Source organism: Stegodyphus dumicola, chromosome 4, assembly GCF_044657685.1.
Source record: "Stegodyphus dumicola isolate Sdum_Otavi_A_Nest chromosome 4, ASM4465768v1".
In the NCBI taxonomy this organism is placed as follows: Eukaryota; Metazoa; Arthropoda; class Arachnida; order Araneae; family Eresidae; genus Stegodyphus; species Stegodyphus dumicola.
Window position 1 is genome coordinate 35,810,549 of NC_140771.1, and position 19,625 is coordinate 35,830,173.

General features: G+C 33.7%; 1 protein-coding gene across 1 annotated transcript in view; it reads left to right on the forward strand.

Moving 5' to 3' along the window:
• LOC118182428 (immunomodulatory peroxidase-like) overlaps window positions 1-19,625 on the forward strand; it is a 95,920-nt gene that overhangs the window by 13,021 nt on the left and 63,274 nt on the right. Inside the window, exons 2-3 of the mRNA XM_035351770.2 lie at window positions 6,684-6,791; window positions 15,385-15,578. Of these exons, the coding sequence (XP_035207661.1) occupies window positions 6,781-6,791; window positions 15,385-15,578 (205 nt within the window). The 5' untranslated portion in view covers window positions 6,684-6,780. The remainder of the gene's footprint in view (window positions 1-6,683; window positions 6,792-15,384; window positions 15,579-19,625) is intronic.

Below are 19,625 nucleotides of genomic sequence, written 5' to 3' on the forward strand. Positions count from 1 at the left end.
ATAAACGTATGTAAGATAAGTTAATTAATTAATTATGCCAAAGTGCAAAGCAACTACTTTTTCTGAGAGAGAAAATGCCACACAATGAAGAAGCAAACACATTGCAATGAAAGTTTCTACAGTATTGTGCACGTACAAATTATGCAAATAAATGCATTTGTCAGTCAAAAAGTAGAACATATGTTATGAGGATCTAGGTAAGGTGCAAAGCCATCGTTGTCAGTGACACTAAGGCTATAACTCGAGAGTTTTTCAGCTGTTCACGAGTATGGAGAACGAAGACGACAAGATCGTCGGGTTCAATCTAATTAAAAACATCAACTTACGAAGGGCTTCATATTACGTCTGTCTATGGAAGGTTTGTCCTTGCGTCATATCGTAGAGAGACAGAGGCTTATTGCCCAATTGTTAATCAGATTTGACAAGATTACACTCAGGAAGAAAATATACAACGTCATAGGGGTTCCGAAAGCAAGGAGAAAGAAATCAGAGCGCACTTATAGCTTCATAGGAATAGCATGAAGTTGGTACATAATGCAGTCCAACAACACCGCATTTTAGTATGCGTTCTCCTTTATTGTATTCCGAGTTCCAAAGAATTTTATAAACCGTGATATTTTTTGCTTTAAACTTGGTTTTAAAATATGAGCTTGAAGAATTTGCTAGCAAGAGAAGAAACTGCAATAAAATTTCTGCAGGAATACAGCATATTTATAAAAAACTGGTGCTGCCCAACCGGTATAACGGTTAGCGTCTCTGACTGCCGTGCCGAAGGGCCCGGGTTCGAATCTCGGAGAAGGCATGGATGTTTGTAAATGTATAGTGTCGGTGCGGCAATCTAAATATGTGGCGAACCGAAAGTCCTCTCGTGTGGTTTGGAGAGGGCTGGGAGACCCTCGGTCCCGTACTCTCCGGTGTGCTCTCAAAAATCGGGGGCTGAATTAAGCAAACTCGCACTGTCACCTGTAAAGTGCTCAAGGCTGTTGCCAACGGCAGGCGTAATTTTGAGCTCCTTGCCAGACGGAGGTTCGTGGACTTGGGCTGATGTTACTGTCAGACAAGTGAACATAAGTAACAACGACAACAAAAACCTGGCGTCATATTTGCATCCAACAGGGCTTTATACACAAGAGTGTTGCCAGATTGTTAGCCGATTATATATTTTTTATCTCTCATGCCTAAATTTCGAATTTAGAATAAGGCCTTCAAAAGTGCCATTATTTTGATATTACCGCTAACTGTATGCCGGTAACGAGAGATTTTACTGTATATAAATATATGCATATGTGTGTGTGCGTATGTGTGTATACTGGTGAGCGTACAGAGATAAATAATAGTTATTAGTTTAATGAGATGAATAATAGTAATTAAGTTTTAATTTACTATACTTGTTATATCCTAATCAGTAAGCTAATTCATAGTGGTTTACTAGTTTGAATAGTACCGTACGGGTCGTTGTTAAGTTTTTGAACTAATAGATGAATACTGAAATTCAGGTTTTCTTTGATGTTAATGTTTAATTAGCTTATTGTCAAAGTGATCCCCACAAATTCAAGTTTTTCTCCCTCAGCAGAAATCTACTGAAATAGAAAGAATCATATCTCATTGTGATTCGCGTAACTTTACTTCTCCCATTTGTAAGTTTAGTAACTAGAGCGGCAAGCCTATAAGTGCCTATGGCTTAGATGGATTCAGGAGTACTCTTTTGGCTATTTAATCAGCTTAGTTGATGCTTATGACTAGTTTATCAGTGCAAAATTTCTAAAACTGTAAACCCTGTCACCACTTTAATACCTCAACCAACTTATCATAAAAACAGCTGAGAAGAATCCAGCTGCCTCTAATCATTATGATCTGTTTTCTATCCTATTCCTAAATCATACAGATCTTCCAGTGGTAACTGGATCCTCTGAACGTTCGCTTGCCTCTCCTACAGACAGCACAGCGTTTTTAATGGAAGGCTACTTTTATGTAATTTATCATTATAAAAACTATGGATGATATCCTTTGAAAACTTCTGACCTCCTTGTTTAGTTTTAGGCAAAGAGGAAGGAAATCTTGGCATGGTACAGGAAATTCCGATGGTATTTTAACCAAATGGCATAGTAAAATCCTTATATTTAAAGAATTACGAACAACGCGACCTATCCATAGGATACCAAATTGAAAGATTTGAATGTTTCAATCGGTTTTTACATGGAAGGAGGAAATCATGCGTTAAGGCTGGTGTCCATGAGGCTCTGAACAATTTCACCTTTTTATTATAAGTACCTTGTACGAAGTAGTTCTGAAAATTTTTGTGGTGTTATTACACACGTATATCAAAGTTTTTTATAAGTACCTTGTACGAAGTAGTTCTGAAAATTTTTGTGGTGTTATTACACGTATATCAAAGTTTTTTCCTAACACTTTGTTTTTATTCAATATACACATAATGTGAAGTTTTGGGGATCCAAAAATACACTTGTTACGTGGGGATTGAACCGTGGCAGCTTAAACTGGATATTTGGTGCCGAAAGCTGAATGACAAGATTTTAGGACTATTTTTCTTTCATGAATAAACAATAAAAGACAGAGTCTACCTAGATGCATTCCTTAATTGCAATTGCCTGCAGATAGAGGACCGTCAAAACATACAACGAAAGGTACCCATGTCGAGAGTGTGTTACTTGCTTCGCTTGTTACTAAAACATTGAACTTTCCTTGTGAAAGTGTGATCATTACCAAAGGTGTAAGTACCATTCTCATACAATAAGCTGTTAAAGTAGTTTAGAAACCTTGTAGACACCCTGCATTTGATAATAGAAAAATTTGCCCCATAAAGCTTTACTATTGTTTGACAAATTTCTTCACCATCAAAAATGAGCTATGATATCAGTATGATATTTAAATTCCTCGTTTTGGGACAGATGACGATTATTACGCAAGGTAACTCATCAATTGTTACCAACTCCTAAAATTAACTTTTGACTGTGAATGAAATTTAAATTCATCTCATTAGGGATTTTTGCTTAAAAAGGTCTAGTATTTGTTTGTGAATTTCAGCGCATAAAATTGTACAAAACTCTCTCTCCCTACATATATACAGTGTGGTTCAAAACTATATATAAAAAATCTGATGTGTACACCACATGACTTCCTTGTACGGAATATTAAATTATACGCATTTTTTCTTGCATTTCATTTAAACGTATAGGATTGAATTAAATCTACTTCGCCGACAGCACATAAACCACAATAGAATAAATGCATTCTTTAAAATTCACGCTAGTATTTGTTTACCATAGCGACACTCTGGCGCCAGGTTCACTTAACAGTATAATATTTCGTTCATATTATAACTCATAATGCACAAAATTTATATCATTTAAAGAATAGAATTGTCTAATCGTTGCCACATGTTCTATTCAAATACTATAATAAAGCTAGAATGATGTATAAAAGAAATTAAGCAAACAAAACAAAAAACAAAACAAAAAAACAAAAAAAAAATTTTTTTTTCCACAGACGATTGAGTATTTCTCATTCAATTAATTCAGTTACCACTTCGCGAGAAGGCAAAAATACATAAAAACTCAAAATATCTATATTAAAAATTACGAAGTAAATTTTAATATAGATATTTATAAATTTTAATATAGATATTCCATAAAGGATTAACCATGATTTAGTTGGCAATAATAAATGAAGGCGTTATCTTTGTTGTTGCGAAGCTAAGTTTCTCTAGATTAGCAAGAAATAAACTAGTCTACTGTTTCAAATGTAAACAATCAATGGCCGCCGTAAAAAAAGGCTTAGCGGCACTTAAACAACTTTAAAATTGTTGATAATTCTAAAAGTATTGCACTCAGATTTACTAAAGGCATAAAAACCTTAACCGGAAGATAAAAACAACATAATTCAATCATTTTTAAAGCAAAAAATGTACAATTTACGAACATATAAGAGTAAAGAAACTGAGATCACTGAGCCGGGTAACAGAGTGGATAGATATATAAATATATTTATATACGTTTGGCGCGGCCGATTGCAACCAAAATACGAGGTGCACATCTACATGTTATAGCAGTCCTTTATACAAAATTTCAACGTTCTGACGCTACTCGTTTTTCAGATATGCGAGATACATACGTATATACGTTCGTACAGACGCCACGAAAAATTATCTTCAGAATTCATTTTAAAGCAGTTTTATAATTTTTTTGGAGGAATAGAGTCTTTTATTCTATCCTTACGTACAGATATCACGCAAAAACATCGTTAAATTGCATTCGATAGCGGTCAAAATGGATATTTTCTTTGAAATATGCTGTCTGAAACTTTTCGAGATTACAATACTTCCTTTTTACTTCGTACAAGGAAGTAAAAATACAAAGAAAGGTAGAGAGGACCTAAATAAGCAGATTTGGTATAGGAATGTGTGTGCGGTAATGCAGTGTTGAGCTGCCAGAGAGAGCTAGTACGGCGTATAAAAGCGCAGCGCTAGTTGGATTCTTCATTTTCCGCACGGATCTCGAGCAGCATACATCGTTACACCAATGTGGAGCTTACCGACATGCATTTCATGCATGGGGTTGCACAAGGAAATGAATTAACTGCTCAAAGAATGTACAGGAAGACTTACTTGAATTTTTGGTCGATGTTCCTTCAGCTGTTTGCATACGAATGTGGTTCCAGCATGATGGAGCCTCAGTTCACTTCAGCCGGAACGTCCGGAATCACATGGAAGCCGTCTACGGCCCACATTGTATAGGACGGGGAGGGCCAGTTCCCTGGCCACCGCGTTCTCCTGATTTAATATGCTTGGATTTCTTTTTTTTGGGAGGGGATCATATTAAAGGTCTCGTGTACGGGAGTCCCGTCACATCTGCAGAAGATCTTGTTGCTGCTGGACATATGCTCGACATGCCTGATGTCTTTTCTGATGTACTCCGATCCATGTGTCGTCACTGTGAATCTTGTATCGCTGTTGGTGGCCACTCTTTCAGGCACCTATTGTAAACGTTTAATATTTTTTTCTTTTTTCTTGCGTTTCAGTTTCCTGTGATTCATACTGCTTTACGTGCTAGCGCTTTAATGCGGCATTACCACACACGCACATTCCCATACGAAATCTGCTTATTCAGATCCCCTCTACCTGCCTTTACATTTTCGACATATAGTTTTGAACTACCCTGTATATATATATATATATATATATATATTACTATTGAATAACATACAGTAAAATCCAGACTATACGACATTCAACTAACCAAAAAACTCTCAAGTAATATTTTAGAATATGCCCCCTTCCGTCAAAAGGAAGTTAAGCACATGGTAGATTTATGAAACTTTATAAAGTACACTGTTCGGCAAACAGTGTGATTTAAGGCCAATAATGGATAAGTCTGACATCCTATCACAATCAAATCTCAATTTTAAGTAAACCTGATTAATTCTTGATAATCCGGTTTAGAGTTCGTAAACAAAAGATATGAAATACCTGTTATTTATACGTTTTTTCCTCGCATTTTGAAAACATGATTAAAACTTGAGACCTACATTCATAGTAGATAGTTGAGTATTTTAAAAGTTACAGGATAAAAAAAAATATATGCGCTAATAGATACGATTTTGCGACATTGTTTGAAAACGGATAAGAAATGGCGATGCATCGTAAAAAATTATGATAAACGATTTAAGTGTTTTATATGCTATATCCGTAACTTATATCTGTTAATTATCTAACTAAACAGAGAATGATGGTTTTCTTTAAACTTCTGCTGGAATGATATGAGTTAAGTTTGGCGGAATTTTTGCCAACTTTCATGGTCTACAGGAGTTCATTATTTATATGCATGGTCTACGAATTATGTCGGCTTTTATAACAGAATTCCATTCTTTTCGAAATCTTATATAATTTTAAATGTTAGTTTTTGATATTTGAGTTACAATAAATAAATAATTACATAATTATATTTTTTAATTGTAGATAAAAAAATTATTTAAATTTATTTAATTGAAATTTTTTAGATCGAAAAACAATTTCCCGAGCTTTTCGGATAGTTGAGCTTTTACTATGTGTATAAAAAGAAAGAATTCCAATTATTACTACAAACCTTTAACACCAATCGATTTTAGTTTGGGTACCGATGATAGTGTACAGAAGTAATAAATTAAAGAAATTGATATATTACGTAATATTAAAAATATATTTCATTTGTTGTGCTTCTATACAAAATAATACTTCTTGTAATATTATGTTATTAGAAATAGTTAAATTAATTTTTAAAGGATTTATTTACACTGATAAACAACACACTTTATAGTATCAAATGAAGAAAAAAAATCTCATGAATTATCTTTCATCGTGAACTGACTGTCTTGTTTCTAACCTTCGATGTGCTACTAATAATTTTATACTAGAATAGATGAATAGCCAGTAGGTAGAGCAGATACATCATGAATGGCTAGCTTGGAGAGTAGCGCTGTATTTTAAATTTGATCCACAAAATATTTTTGAAATAACTATTTATATATTATGTACTATTGATATATAGTACTATTGGTATAGTATAGGATTACTATTGATATAGTATTTTTGTGCATGCACTTGAGAATTTTTACGTTGTTTCACCACATAATTATTTTAACGAAATGCAAGTCTTAACAGCTGTTTATGTAAGTCCTTGTTTTAACAGGTGTTTACAAAGATCAGAGAATTGAAAATCGTTTCCTTCAACCTAAGCTAAAGAGGAGAAAGTCTGGAATCTAAGAAGTATCATCAAGTACTCAACAATGCATCTGGGGTAAGTATGAATGCCATATGTAAGTTTCTTGTTTATTACTTTACCGCATTAATTTTCGTTGCAAGCATTAACAAATTATTATCATGTGTTTTAAAGAACTTTGCTGGAAAATTCTGTAAAAAACTTAGAGTGATTATATTATTTATTAGTCTCAAGGAGCTTTGTCCCCGAAGGACTATTGTTTTTGTTTTGCGATTTTTCGTTGAATCACTATAAATGTCCGTTTCACTTTTCAAACTGTTGCCACCAAATGTTAGAGTCCTGCATTATATTTGAAGAAATTAAATAGTGAAAAATATGCATAAATGTATATCTATTTCTCGCATTGGGATAAAACAACGGTACGTAGAGCCATCGAATTTGAATGACGTAATCCTACTGCGAATATGGGCATTTGAAATTCCAAATTTGAAATTTGGAATTTGTTTTATTATCGATTTCATATTTTGTAAAACCATAACAAATTTTTCAGTCACAAACTCAACAATTTAAAAGCGAGCAATGGCAACAATCTACGGGGATAAAAAAAAAAAAAAAAAAAAAAAAAAAAAAAAAAAAAAATTATCTCCAGCGCGCGTAACTGTGTATTGGATATTCTAAAGATAACGCTCATTTTAAAATTATCTTGTGACATTGCTATTGGACTGAATTTTACGGTTTAAGTGCAAAGAACATGATATTTAATAAATGAAGGTAACATACAAAACGTTAAAAAAACGCCTCTTTGAAAAAACGTAATTAAAATCTTAAAAAACGTTAAAAAAACGTAATTTAAAATATGAAACCTTTCAGATATTTTATTCTAATTTAAAGATTTTAGATATTTTTTTTTGTTAATTTTTGAGTCATTAAAATTAATTTCAGTAAATGCAAGTATTTTACCAGTAAAAATTTTTAAATTTTTGTTAGAAAATAGAATATATTTCGGAATTTATAACCTTCATTTCTAAAGAATTAAACACTGAGTGAAATCTTGGTACCTTCTATTGGCTAAGAAATATAACTCTTCCTTTTTACAATACTTATCGAAAGAAAGTATTAAATAAGTTTTCATACCAACACATTGGAAAGCATGACGTTTCATAATACAATATATCACTCGATATAGTAAAATGATATCTTTCACTGCCCGTTTTATTGAAATAATTCCCATTTGTGGAACTGTTATGAAAGTGTCATTGTTTTTATTTCTCTCGGGGAAAAACGTGTGTAAACAAAAAGAAAGCTGCGCTAAGCTGCACGTCACACATCATTTCATTATCTTTGAAGTTATAACAGAACGCTGTTTACTAGTGTGAAATATAATGATCAAGTTAAAAATAATATTTACTTTTTAATGGTATCTTCAGTGAGTTTTAAATATTTACACCTTTTCACTATTAACAGAATATGCTTCTGCTACCGTTTTTATAAACAACGTGTCTACAAAATTTTAAAATTGAATTTTTCCGATTAATTTCAATCAAGCTATGAATAATAGTAATGAATACTATACATCTCAATGAACTTACTTTAAAATATTTCTTGCTTAGGAAGCTCAAATCTATATTATCCAGCAATACAAGTGATCCATGAAACAAATGTTGCATTTGCCCTCTTTAGGTAGAACTAACTATGTAATGTTCATTATATTTCACTATCTATCGTTTCCCCTTATTTCAAATTACTATTCAGTCTGAGCAGATGTTTTCTTTGTATTCCACCTGTTATGTTTAATTTTTAAAGCCTCAAATTTGTTTAAATCTCAAATGTTAATGTATTAGCTTATAAGGAATTTCTCCTGCCTTCTTAGCATGCATTCGTGGTGTAATGGTCAGCACGCTCGACGCGTGTTCGAGAGGTTCTTGCTTCGAGTCCAGGCGATGGTATTGTTCATTTTTCATCTCTCCTGCTTGAAAATTACCCAATGTTCCTACAGTGGCGCCCGAACTAAAAACAAGAGATGGTGAGTGATGATTCTCCACCACAAGGATTTGGCGAGTGGGTCCCCTAATCCCCAATTGCCCTTTAAAAGGGGAAGTATATAAGGTATTTCTCCCTCCTTCTTAGCATACCTTCTTGGTGTAGTGGTCAGTACCCCCGAAGCGTATTCGAGAGATCCGTGGTCCGAGTCGTGGCGAAGAAATTGCTCATTTTTCATCTCACCTGCTTCGAAATGACCTAATGTCTCTACAAGTTTTTTACTTTCTTGTACTTATTATTTACTTCATAATCTGAAATATACATGTGTTTACAGAATTTGTCATCTTGACTAAAAATTAAACACATATTATACTTAGGTATATTATAAATTAGGCATATTATGTTTAGTTATTTATATAATATATGCAAACACTTTTTGGAACTCGAAGAAAACAATTTCTGTGCGATTAAATTCGTATAGAAAAGTACTTTTGCAGTCGAAACTTTAAGAAAAGTAAAAAAAGCGAAGAGTTGATTTCTGTCTTATTTTTATATGTAAATGTCACAGAAATTCAGCAATATTAGTTTAAAGAAATAAACACAGTTTACTTTCCTATTGGCCAATGCGAAGGAAAATATATACAATTAAAAAAATTTCAATTGCGTCCAAAGGAGCGTTTTTTTAACATTTTGTGTGCTACCTTTATTTATTAAATATCACGTTCTTCGCACTTAAGCCATAAAATTCAGTTCAAGAGCAATATCGCAAAATATTTTTAAATTGAGCATATCTTTAGAATTTTCGATACGCATTCTCACGCCCTGGAGATAAAAATGCTTTTTCTGTACAATGTTGCCATCGCTTTTAAATCCTTGAGTTTGTTAATCAAAAATTCGTTAAAGTTTTTCAAAATATGTAAAAGTTAATAAAACGAATTCCAAATTTGGGCTTCTAGAAGCCCATATTCAGGAGAGACGCACTTATTCAAACTTTGATGGCTCTAGGTACCTCGTTTTATCACATTGCGAGAAACAAACATACATTTATGCAGATTCTTCATAATTTAATTTCTTTAAATGTAATACAGTGCTGTAATGTTAGGTTGCAACAGTTTGAAAAGTGAACCGACATTTAAAGTTTCCAACGCAAAATGCCAAAACGAAATTCATAGCCTTTCTGGTCTAACGCCCTTTGGGCTCAAAATATTTTTTATGCAATAAACTTTTATTTAAAATAGAAATGACAATTAATGTACTAAAAGCAGAAAAATAACTTATCATGTAATACAATGAGCATAATATATTAAACAATTTTATTTAGAGAATTCATCTACAATTTTATATAGAAAATAATAAAAGATTGGGGAAGCCCGTGATAAATTTAAAAATAAAATGGCTTTTACAATTTGACAATGTAGAGAAATTAATAGAATTCTTTTTTTAGGCATTCTAAGCTTTTATTATTCACAATATTAAGTTGTAAATGAGTTCTGTAAATAAAATTATTTTATCTATTATTCCCATTAAATTATATGATAAATTATTTTTCTTCTTATCACATCCATTTTCCATTTTGAACGTCGAATGCAATTTAACCATGTTTTTTGTGACATTTGTACATAAGGACAGAATAAAGGACTCTTTTTCCCCAAACAAATAATGAAACTGATTTAAAATGAATATAGAAGAGATTTTTTCCGTTGTGTCTGTACCGTGGTGCACGTACGTATATACGTATGTAGGTATGTATCTCGCACAACTCAAAAACGAAAAGCCTCAGATTCGTTTGAAGTTTTGTGTAAAAAATTCTTTTCAATAAACTTAGAAACTTTCCTCTCCTGTGTTCCGTTATGGTTCGTTTTGATGTTAAATCATTACTTACTAATGTTCCAGTCGAACAAAAACTAAATTTATTTGAATTCAAGGCTCCGTGAATTTTGTTTCACGAATACTGAAATTGAAGATTTAATTTCTCTTATTTAAATCTCTTTGAGCCTAACACATTTTGTTTTCCAAAACGAATATTATCGACAAACTGAAGGATTAACTATGGGTAGTTCTATCAATTCTGTACTTGCCGACATTTGCATGCACTATTTTGAAGTCAAATTATTTGAAAAAAATGTCTTTTTGCCTCCGGATTCACTACGTAGACGACAACTCCGCGCGTTTTGATGGTAGTAAAGAAGATTCATCTTAAGTTATATCTTTTATAAATTCGGTTGATCCAGCTATCCAGTTCACTTTTGAAACTGAATCTGACAATACCCTTCCCTTCCTTGACATTCCTATAATTCTCAACGAATGTGATTTTACCACTACTGTTTACAGGAAACACTTTTCCGTTTATTTGCCGCTCCATGCTAAGTCATGTCACTCGGCTAAGCAAAAAATAGCTTCTTTTTGCTGTTAAATATTTCGCGTTCTCAAAATTTGTTTCTCAGAATTTTTGCCTTCTAATGAACTAATTATTTGTTCCTACCATTGATTTTTCCTACCATTGATCGAAGGCTTTTCTCTCTAGGACATTGTTAAAACTTTTAAACAATTTTCAGCTTATCATCAAAGAATTAAATTAGAAATTATTATTAGAAACAACTATTAGAAATAACTTTAGTAACCCTGTCCTGCTTCCATTTGGTCCTTCTAACAGTTATAAAATTGCACGGATTCAAAATAAGTTCAGTTTTCAATTCATTTTCTCTACCATCAATAAAATCCTTGATTCGATTTTTAAACATTCCATTTCTGATTTTAATTCTTGCTTATGTTATAGCATATCGTGTCAGGGTGGTTTGAGATATACAGAACAAACTGAAAGAGCGTTAAAGTTTGGTATCATGGAACAGGAATCTTATGGCTTAAAACGCGAATTTAACAAGTCCTGTATAATTACTCTATAGATAGACTTGTGTCTATTTGATATAGTCTTCTACAGTCTACTACAGCGTATTATAGCTGGAAATTTAATCACAGTTTTAACTGCAAAAGTTATTCAAGATGCTTCTTCAATTGGTGGTCTCGATTTTCTTGAAGGTTTTCACATTCACAAAGATTTATCTTGTTTAATTAATGAATTTAATTCGAATCCAGTCCTTACTAACGCTTTTAAAATTTTGATCATTTAATTTTTAAATTTTATTGCTATTATTGTTAACAGATGGCGTTAACAGATCTCGTTCGCTTTACTGCCGTAGGTAAATACCACCGTTGCACCAGCTGCTTTCCAGGCTTTCAGATATATTTGCTCCTGCTAAAGAGGGACATGTGTCTATTTGATATAGAAATCGATTGGGTTTTTGCTTATGTATGCCAAACATAAGGTTGTTATAAAGCTTTGCTGATTTTGTGAATAAGTGTAATTGATCGCTGTATGTAACTGTAACAGCATCTTATGTGTAACATTAATCGTATATACCTTCCGGTAATTTCGAGAAATGGATGATAATAGAGATTTCTTTGAGGTCTAGGGAAAAACTATAGAGAGTGTCAGTTCTCGGTTTTTAGTTTAAATTCGCAGTATTGAGAGATCCCTATGTGAGCTTCGCTATTAAGATGCGTTTTGTATTGAGTTGTGTTTAACTTTCTTTGTAGTTTGTAGTAGTAACTACTGATTGTGCGCTGTCATATTGAGAAGTACTTTACAAGTACTTTTGTGGAAAGTATCAGAACTGTAAAGAGTTTCTTTTGTAAGATAAATCATCGATTGTGATTTATCAAGCTATCATCGATTGTGTGCGCATTCAATCCAGCAGTTACTCGTATACATGCAACATTATTGTATAGTTGTTAATAGTGTTTCTGTTTTTAATTAAATGAATTCCACAAGTTTTCTCTTACGAAAGACCCTTTTATAAGTAACCATCTAGAATCCAGGAATGGATTTATTCTTTTTCAGAATTTCGTATGAGAAAATATGTTTCCGTGTAAGAACATTCCAGTTGTTGAACTATATTTAGAAGAGAATTAAGTTTCTGAACCGAGGTTTGGCTGTATTCATAAAGGAGAAAGAAGAGAATCAAGTTTCTGAACCGAGGTTTGGCTGTATTCATAAAGGAGAAAGAAGAGAATCAAGTTTCTGAACCGAGGTTTGGCTGTATTCATAAAGGAGAAAGAAGAAAATCAACGATTAGGAATTTCAGTCAGCTTGCATAAATTCAAAATCATAGTGGATAGATTTAGGGAAGAAGGAAGAAGGTGGAAAAAACAAAAATAATAAAAAGTGCTCAGAAAGAGCTGTACATAGGCGTAACAAATTCTGCAATTAAAACGCTATCTGTACCATTAAATTTCGAACAGGTAAAATCGCTATGGAAAGAGATTTTAGTTCAATACTTGATGCTGAACTTTCATGATTAGAATTCTTGGAGTTGCAGAGTCAAAACATTCATGAAGAAATGTGAAAAAGTGAAGTTTTACAATTCAATAGTTTAAAAGTTCAAAATTAAGGGAACAGGTAAATTTTTTCAAAAGTGATTTGAAGATCCTTGAAAGCAGTAATCCAGATGAGCATAAATTTACATCAATAATGAAAAAAATAAATATATATTGTTGCCAGCAAAAATGAGACTTCTCACACATTGGCTGGCTGCATAGTTGGTTTCCTGGTTATCTACGTGTATAACGTGGATATGAGACGGTTTCTTTTAAAACGTCCTCCATGAGGGCATCGATCTCCTTAGGCAGATAGCCCTCAAGAGCTTGGTCACAATCAAATAATCCAATCCAGTTTGGTTCACATTTTAATGCAGGCTTTGTTACAGTCGTTGAAGCTCTTTTAGCAATCAAATGATCTCATTTCAAATTTATAATATTAGCCTACATGCAGTCAGATTTCTCATTTTCACTGCTGTAAATTAATATTTTGGCTACAGAGTAATAACGCATTTTTCTGCATTAATAATATTTAGAATGAGACAAATGTTAATTCTTCTCCTTATAAATATTTTTATTAAAAATAAAAAATCTGATGTGTACACCACATGACTTCCTTGTACGGAATATTAAATTAAACGCATTTTTTCTTGCATTTCATTTAAACTTATTGAATTAATTTAAACGCGCTATCGACGAAGTAATTAAATCTACTTCGTCGATAGCGCATAAGCCACAATAGAATAAATGCACTCTTTAAAATTCACTCTATTTGTTTACCATAGCGACACTCTGACGCCAGGTTCATTTAACAGCGTTACACTTTGTTCATATTATAACTCTGAATGCACAAAATTTATATCATTTGAAGAATTATCTAATAGTTGCCACATGTTCTATTCAAATACTATAATAAATCTAGAACGATGTATAAAAGAAATTAAGCAAACAAAACAAAAAAGGAAACATATTATAACTCAGAATGCACAAAATTTATATCATTTGAAGAATTATCTAATAGTTGCCACATGTTCTATTCAAATACTATAATAAATCTAGAACGATGTATAAAAGAAATTAAGCAAAAAACAAAAAAGGAAACAGTTTTTCACAGACGAATCAGTATTTTTCATTCAATTAATTCAGCTCACACTTCCCGACAAGGCAAAAATACATAAAAACTCGAAATATCTATATTAAAAATCACGAAGTAAATGTTAAACACTTATTTCCTCGAAAAAATTCCAGAAAGGATTAAGCATGATTTAATTTGCAATAATAAATGTAGGCGTTATCTTTGTTGTTGCGAAGCTTAGTCTCTCTAGATTGGCAATAAATCCACTATTCTGCTGTTTCAAATGTAAACAAACATGTCCGCCATGTTATTTAAAAATTAGGTTTAACCGCCCTTAAACAGTTTTTAAATTGTTGATAATTCTACAAATATTGCTTGCAGATTTCCTAAAGGCATAAAATCCTTAGCCGGAAGATAAGGACAGCATAATTAAATCATTTTCAAGGCAAAAAAGGCACGATTTACAAACATATAAGAGTAAAGAAACTGAGATCACTGAGCCGGGTAACAGAGTGGATATATATATAAATATATTTATATATGTTTGGTGCGGTCGATTACAACCAAAATACGAGGTGCACATCTACATGTTATAGCAGTTCTATATACAAAATTGCAACATTCTGAGGCTACTCGTTTTTGAGTTTTGCGAGATACATACGTACGTACAGATACCACGAAAACTCTTTAGAATTCATTTTAAAGCAGTTTTAAATTTTTTTTGGAGGAAACGAGTCTTTTATTGCAGATATCACGCAAAAACATCGTTAAATTGTATTCCATAGCGGTCAAAATGGATGTTTTCGTTGAAACATGCTGCCTGAAACTTTTCGCGATTACAATACTTCCTTTTTACTTCGTACAAGGAATTAAAAAGAATAGTCTTCCAATTTCTTCATGAAAGTTAATTACTTATTACAAGCCTAATAATTTTACACTTCAGTTTTTCAGAAAACTTATGTTGTCTTACATCATTTGAAATTTTGCTTTATGTTTCGGAAAGAATTTATACGTAAATGGATCAGGAAGCAAAACTGGGTAGTTGGTTTTTTCCCCTGCATTTAAAGCTATTTAGTTCTCTGTAAAGAAATGCCAGAACCTAAATATTCTAAATAGCTAGAAATGTTTTTAAAATAATGCAGGAAACGACAGGTTAAGATAAATGCTAAAACTTTAGTATATGTATGCTCTTAACCTTCTAAAATCTGTAGGTAATATTATATAAACTATTTTCTCTTTCAGATATCTTCTAGTGTTTTTTAGCATTTTGTTAGTATCATCAGCGAAGAGTACAAACTGCGACGAGAATGAAAGCATTCAAGAAGATGCCAATGCGTATGTTGTCAGCGATGACGATATCGACAATATTTTCGAGACATGCTTAAATAAAGAAGTTCCTGCAAGAAGACAGCTAGAAAAACGACTTGTTGAGAAAGGTAAAAATTGTGGCTCTTGTTATGTAATAAAGCGAGAGATTTTTTTAATTTGTTGAATTATTAAGAGGCATTTAAGTAGTGTTATCATCTTAGAAGCAGTTTTTGATAAACGTTATTTTTTAATAATCACAAATTTTGAATTTAAGATATTAATGCTGAATTACATACTAAATTACACAGTATTATATATCGTAAAATTTTTAATGTGAGGAATAAGAAAATTTATTATTCAATGAACATTAAAATTATTTTAGAAATTTAGAAGACGTTATCTAATTACTAAAATCGAATTATTTCAAAGATCGTTCGGGATAACTGAAATTTTTTATTTTTTTTAAATGAATTAACATAATTGAAGCTATTAGTACATAAAGATCTCGATTTATGCCCATTCAAAACACTAGAAATGATTCAGATATACTGCTAAAAGTTGAAATATTGCTAAAAGGAAAGCATCCGCGTAGCATATTATTTATAGTCTGTTATAATATTTTTAAAATGAATAGCTGCAATTCGTACCACTAGCAATAAATCCTTCACGAGTCTGCGTATGAATATATATTTGAAGATAAGATTGCGACTGTAATTTTTGTTCAAAATGGTTTGTTTAGAAGAAAATTAAATTTTCTGTTATATATGAATCACTGTAGTAAAATGCGATCCCTAAGGTGTTATATTAAACTAAAATGAAACAAAAGTTTATTTCTACAAAGTGATAGAATAAAATGATTAGTATGTTACTTATTTATACAATAAAGCATATATCGTGGTTAAGCAGTGACTCAATGCTGAAAAAAAAAAGAATAGTAGGGTTGCAAATAGATAATTGCTTTCATATTAATATTTATAAACTACATAATGATAAGTGATATCATGTTACCGAATAGATACACATTTGGCAAATGATTTTGATATACACTGACAGAAAAAAAAAAAAAAAAAAAAAAAAAAAAAAACTAACACCAAGAAAGAGTTGTGCTAGATAAACGAAATTTGGTATGTGTGTTTATACATGTGAATGATGACGGCTATTCAAATTTCGCGCTAAGTGCATAACAGTGACGCAAACAGTGCCACTATGAACATGCAACTCAAGTTTGCTTTAAATACACGCTATAAAATTCAGGAACGTTATTTATCCTTGCCATTAAGAAGACGAAGAAGACATTAAGAACAGTTCAATGAGTTTGAATGAAGTCATATAATAGGGTTACGAGAAGGTGGTTTTTCTTTCCGTGATACTGCGGAAAGATTTGTCAGAAATGTTTCCACTGTGCATGATTGTTGGCAACAGTGGTCAAGGGGCGAGGTACTGGCTCAAGAGCACCGGGTTCCGGTCGGACATGTGGCACTACTGAGAAGGAAGGCCGCCATGATCGGCGTATAGCTGTGGCCCATCTTACTGCCTCTGCAGTAAAACTTCGAGTTGCATTTGGCACCACACTGACACAGTGAACTCTTACAAATCGGTTACCTGAAGCACAGCTCTGAGCCAGACGTCCTGTGGAGTGCATTCCGCTAACTTCAGACCACTGCCGTTTGCGACGTCAGTGGTGTCAAGCTAGAGCTCACTGGAGGACGGAGTGAAGATCTGTTGTGTTTTCTGATGAAATATGTTCTGCCTTGTTGCCAGTGATGGCCGTGTGTTGGTTAGAAAGAGGCCAGATGCTTGGCGACAATTAACCTGTCTGCGGACTAAACATACTGGACCTACAAGCTGGAGTTATGATCCGTGGAGCAATTTCGTATGACAGTTGGAGCACTCTCATGGTTATCCCACGCACCAACTGTTCAAATTTATACATCAATCTGGTAATTAAACCTTTTCCAAGAGCATAGCACTTGCCCTCATTCAGCTGTTGTAACCAACATGCTCTACAGAGTGTCGACATGTTGTCTTGGCCTCCCAGAATTTTCCCAAACGAACACGTATGGATATCATTGTAGGACAACTTCAGCGTCATCCATAACCAGCGTTACCCGTCCCTGTATTGACCTACCAAGTGCAACAGACGTGGAACTCTACCAAAACTGGCATTTGGCGTATGTACGATACAAAACACGCACGTTTGCATGTTTACAATCAAAATTCTGGCGGTTTGCACTAGTTATTAATGTACCAACATTTCACATTTTAAATGGGTCATCTCGGGCTTGCAATAACTGTTAGCATAAATTTAGGTATTTTGCATAATGAAACTCGACAGGCATACGAAACGAACGTGCGCCAAGATATATATTGGCAAGAGAAAGTAAAGTTCGTGTGCAATGCAGTATATTTGACTTTCACCTTAGGTACGCGGAGTGTATTCGTTTAGTACTTTCTCTTTTTCAGGTTGTAAGGATCTTAAGTTTTACTAACGTTTATTTTATTTTAAATCTTTACTATCACTTCTTATTTTCTACTTCCGGCCAGAATTATAAGAGTTAAGGTTTTTATGCAAAGTTTGTCTGGCGAACGCCAAGTATTTAAGTTGTGGCTTTTTGCCAAGCGAGAGAGAGGAAGCAGTGAGTCGAAGCAGGCCGCTTACCTTAGAAGTTACGCAGTTGCTTGTTGCCTTCCAGGCCAGAGGTTTTAATCCTCTTGATAAATTTCAAACGTATTGTAGTGTTCACAGTTCTCTGTACTACATACGCTTCCTGTTAATATAAGGCCAATCTTCCACGTTTATTATTCTAAAGTTAAATTAGAGTTTAGTTTTATCTTTATACTTTTACGTTTTGACCCCAAGTAGCGGGTCGGTGTATTCCGAAGTACGGAAGTCATTGTAAATGGAGAAAAATAAAGGGTTTTGTATACCCTTCTTGTGTATCCTGTTTACTTCCCACAGTTTTGACCATAGCTTTAGTAAGCTCTCTGTTCCGAGTCAGGTCCTTGCATGTTCCCGAAGAAGGTTAGAAGGAACATTGACCCTGATAGTGGCGCCCAACGAAGAAGAATAACCATGGCCGAGTTTCAAGAAGAACCTGTGCTGCCTGCAGAAACGGCTCAGAATCCAGAAATGCCAGCTGCCACCCTGGAAGGATTTGGTTACATCGTCCAGACCATGCGCGCAGCGATGAAACCAGAAGCAACATTTAATGGAAACTCACCGGTAACCAGTTTTTTGGAAAAATTGGATGACCACTTCATGCTCTACCCCGTGCACGAGTTTCAAAAAGTTACCTTAGCTACCAGCGCTTTGAGGGGCCAAGCGCTTAACTGGTTCAAATGTATAGGCAGAAGTCTCTTGGGTCAAGCAGGAAGTCCCACCTATACTTACGAGAATTTCAAGACTGCCCTAGTAAAAGCCTTCCCTGTTGTAAGGGATCGTGCGAAATTAGAAACGGAACTTTTCAGTATATATCAGCAAAGAATCGAAAATCTCTCAAGCTTAATTTTAAGAAAAATTCACGTCTTCAAACTCTTGTATGGAAACCGTCCGGATCCTGAAATAATTCAAGCGATTTTGCCGAGGTTACTGCCCCAAGTGCAAGACTTTATTGAATTAAGAAATCCGACTACACTGGAAAAGTTATTTGAGCTAGCAATCCAGTTTGAAAGTAGAAGAACGGCGGACGTCGAAAGAAGACGCCAATATCAACAGCGAAACCAATTTGGTATGCCAAGACTACAGCAAACTCAAGCACACGGCTACGGAAGCAAAGCGAATCAGTGGGCAAGGAAACCCGAGCATTCAAAAACAGCCGGCGAACGTCGACAGTTCAATAGCAATCCAGGAAAAAAGTCTCAAGGCCAGGGGAAAAAGAAGGAAAGCACGGAAATGAAAAATAATTTAAACTAAAACGGATTTCTGCTGACGAGAGGGTGCGGAAATCCGAAGGCCACGAAAACCCCTCTTCCTTCAAGTTAAATACAGTAATGGTAAAAAATTTGACTCTTCCGAAGATTGAAGTGTTGGTGAATAATATCCCAGCCACCGCACTCCTGGATACAGGCGCGCAGTGTTCCTGTGTGGCAGAAGATTTTTTTAGGAAGTATTTTCGGAAATACCGCATATATAGTTCGGATAATACGACAGTGTTAGCGGCGCAAGGAGAACTATG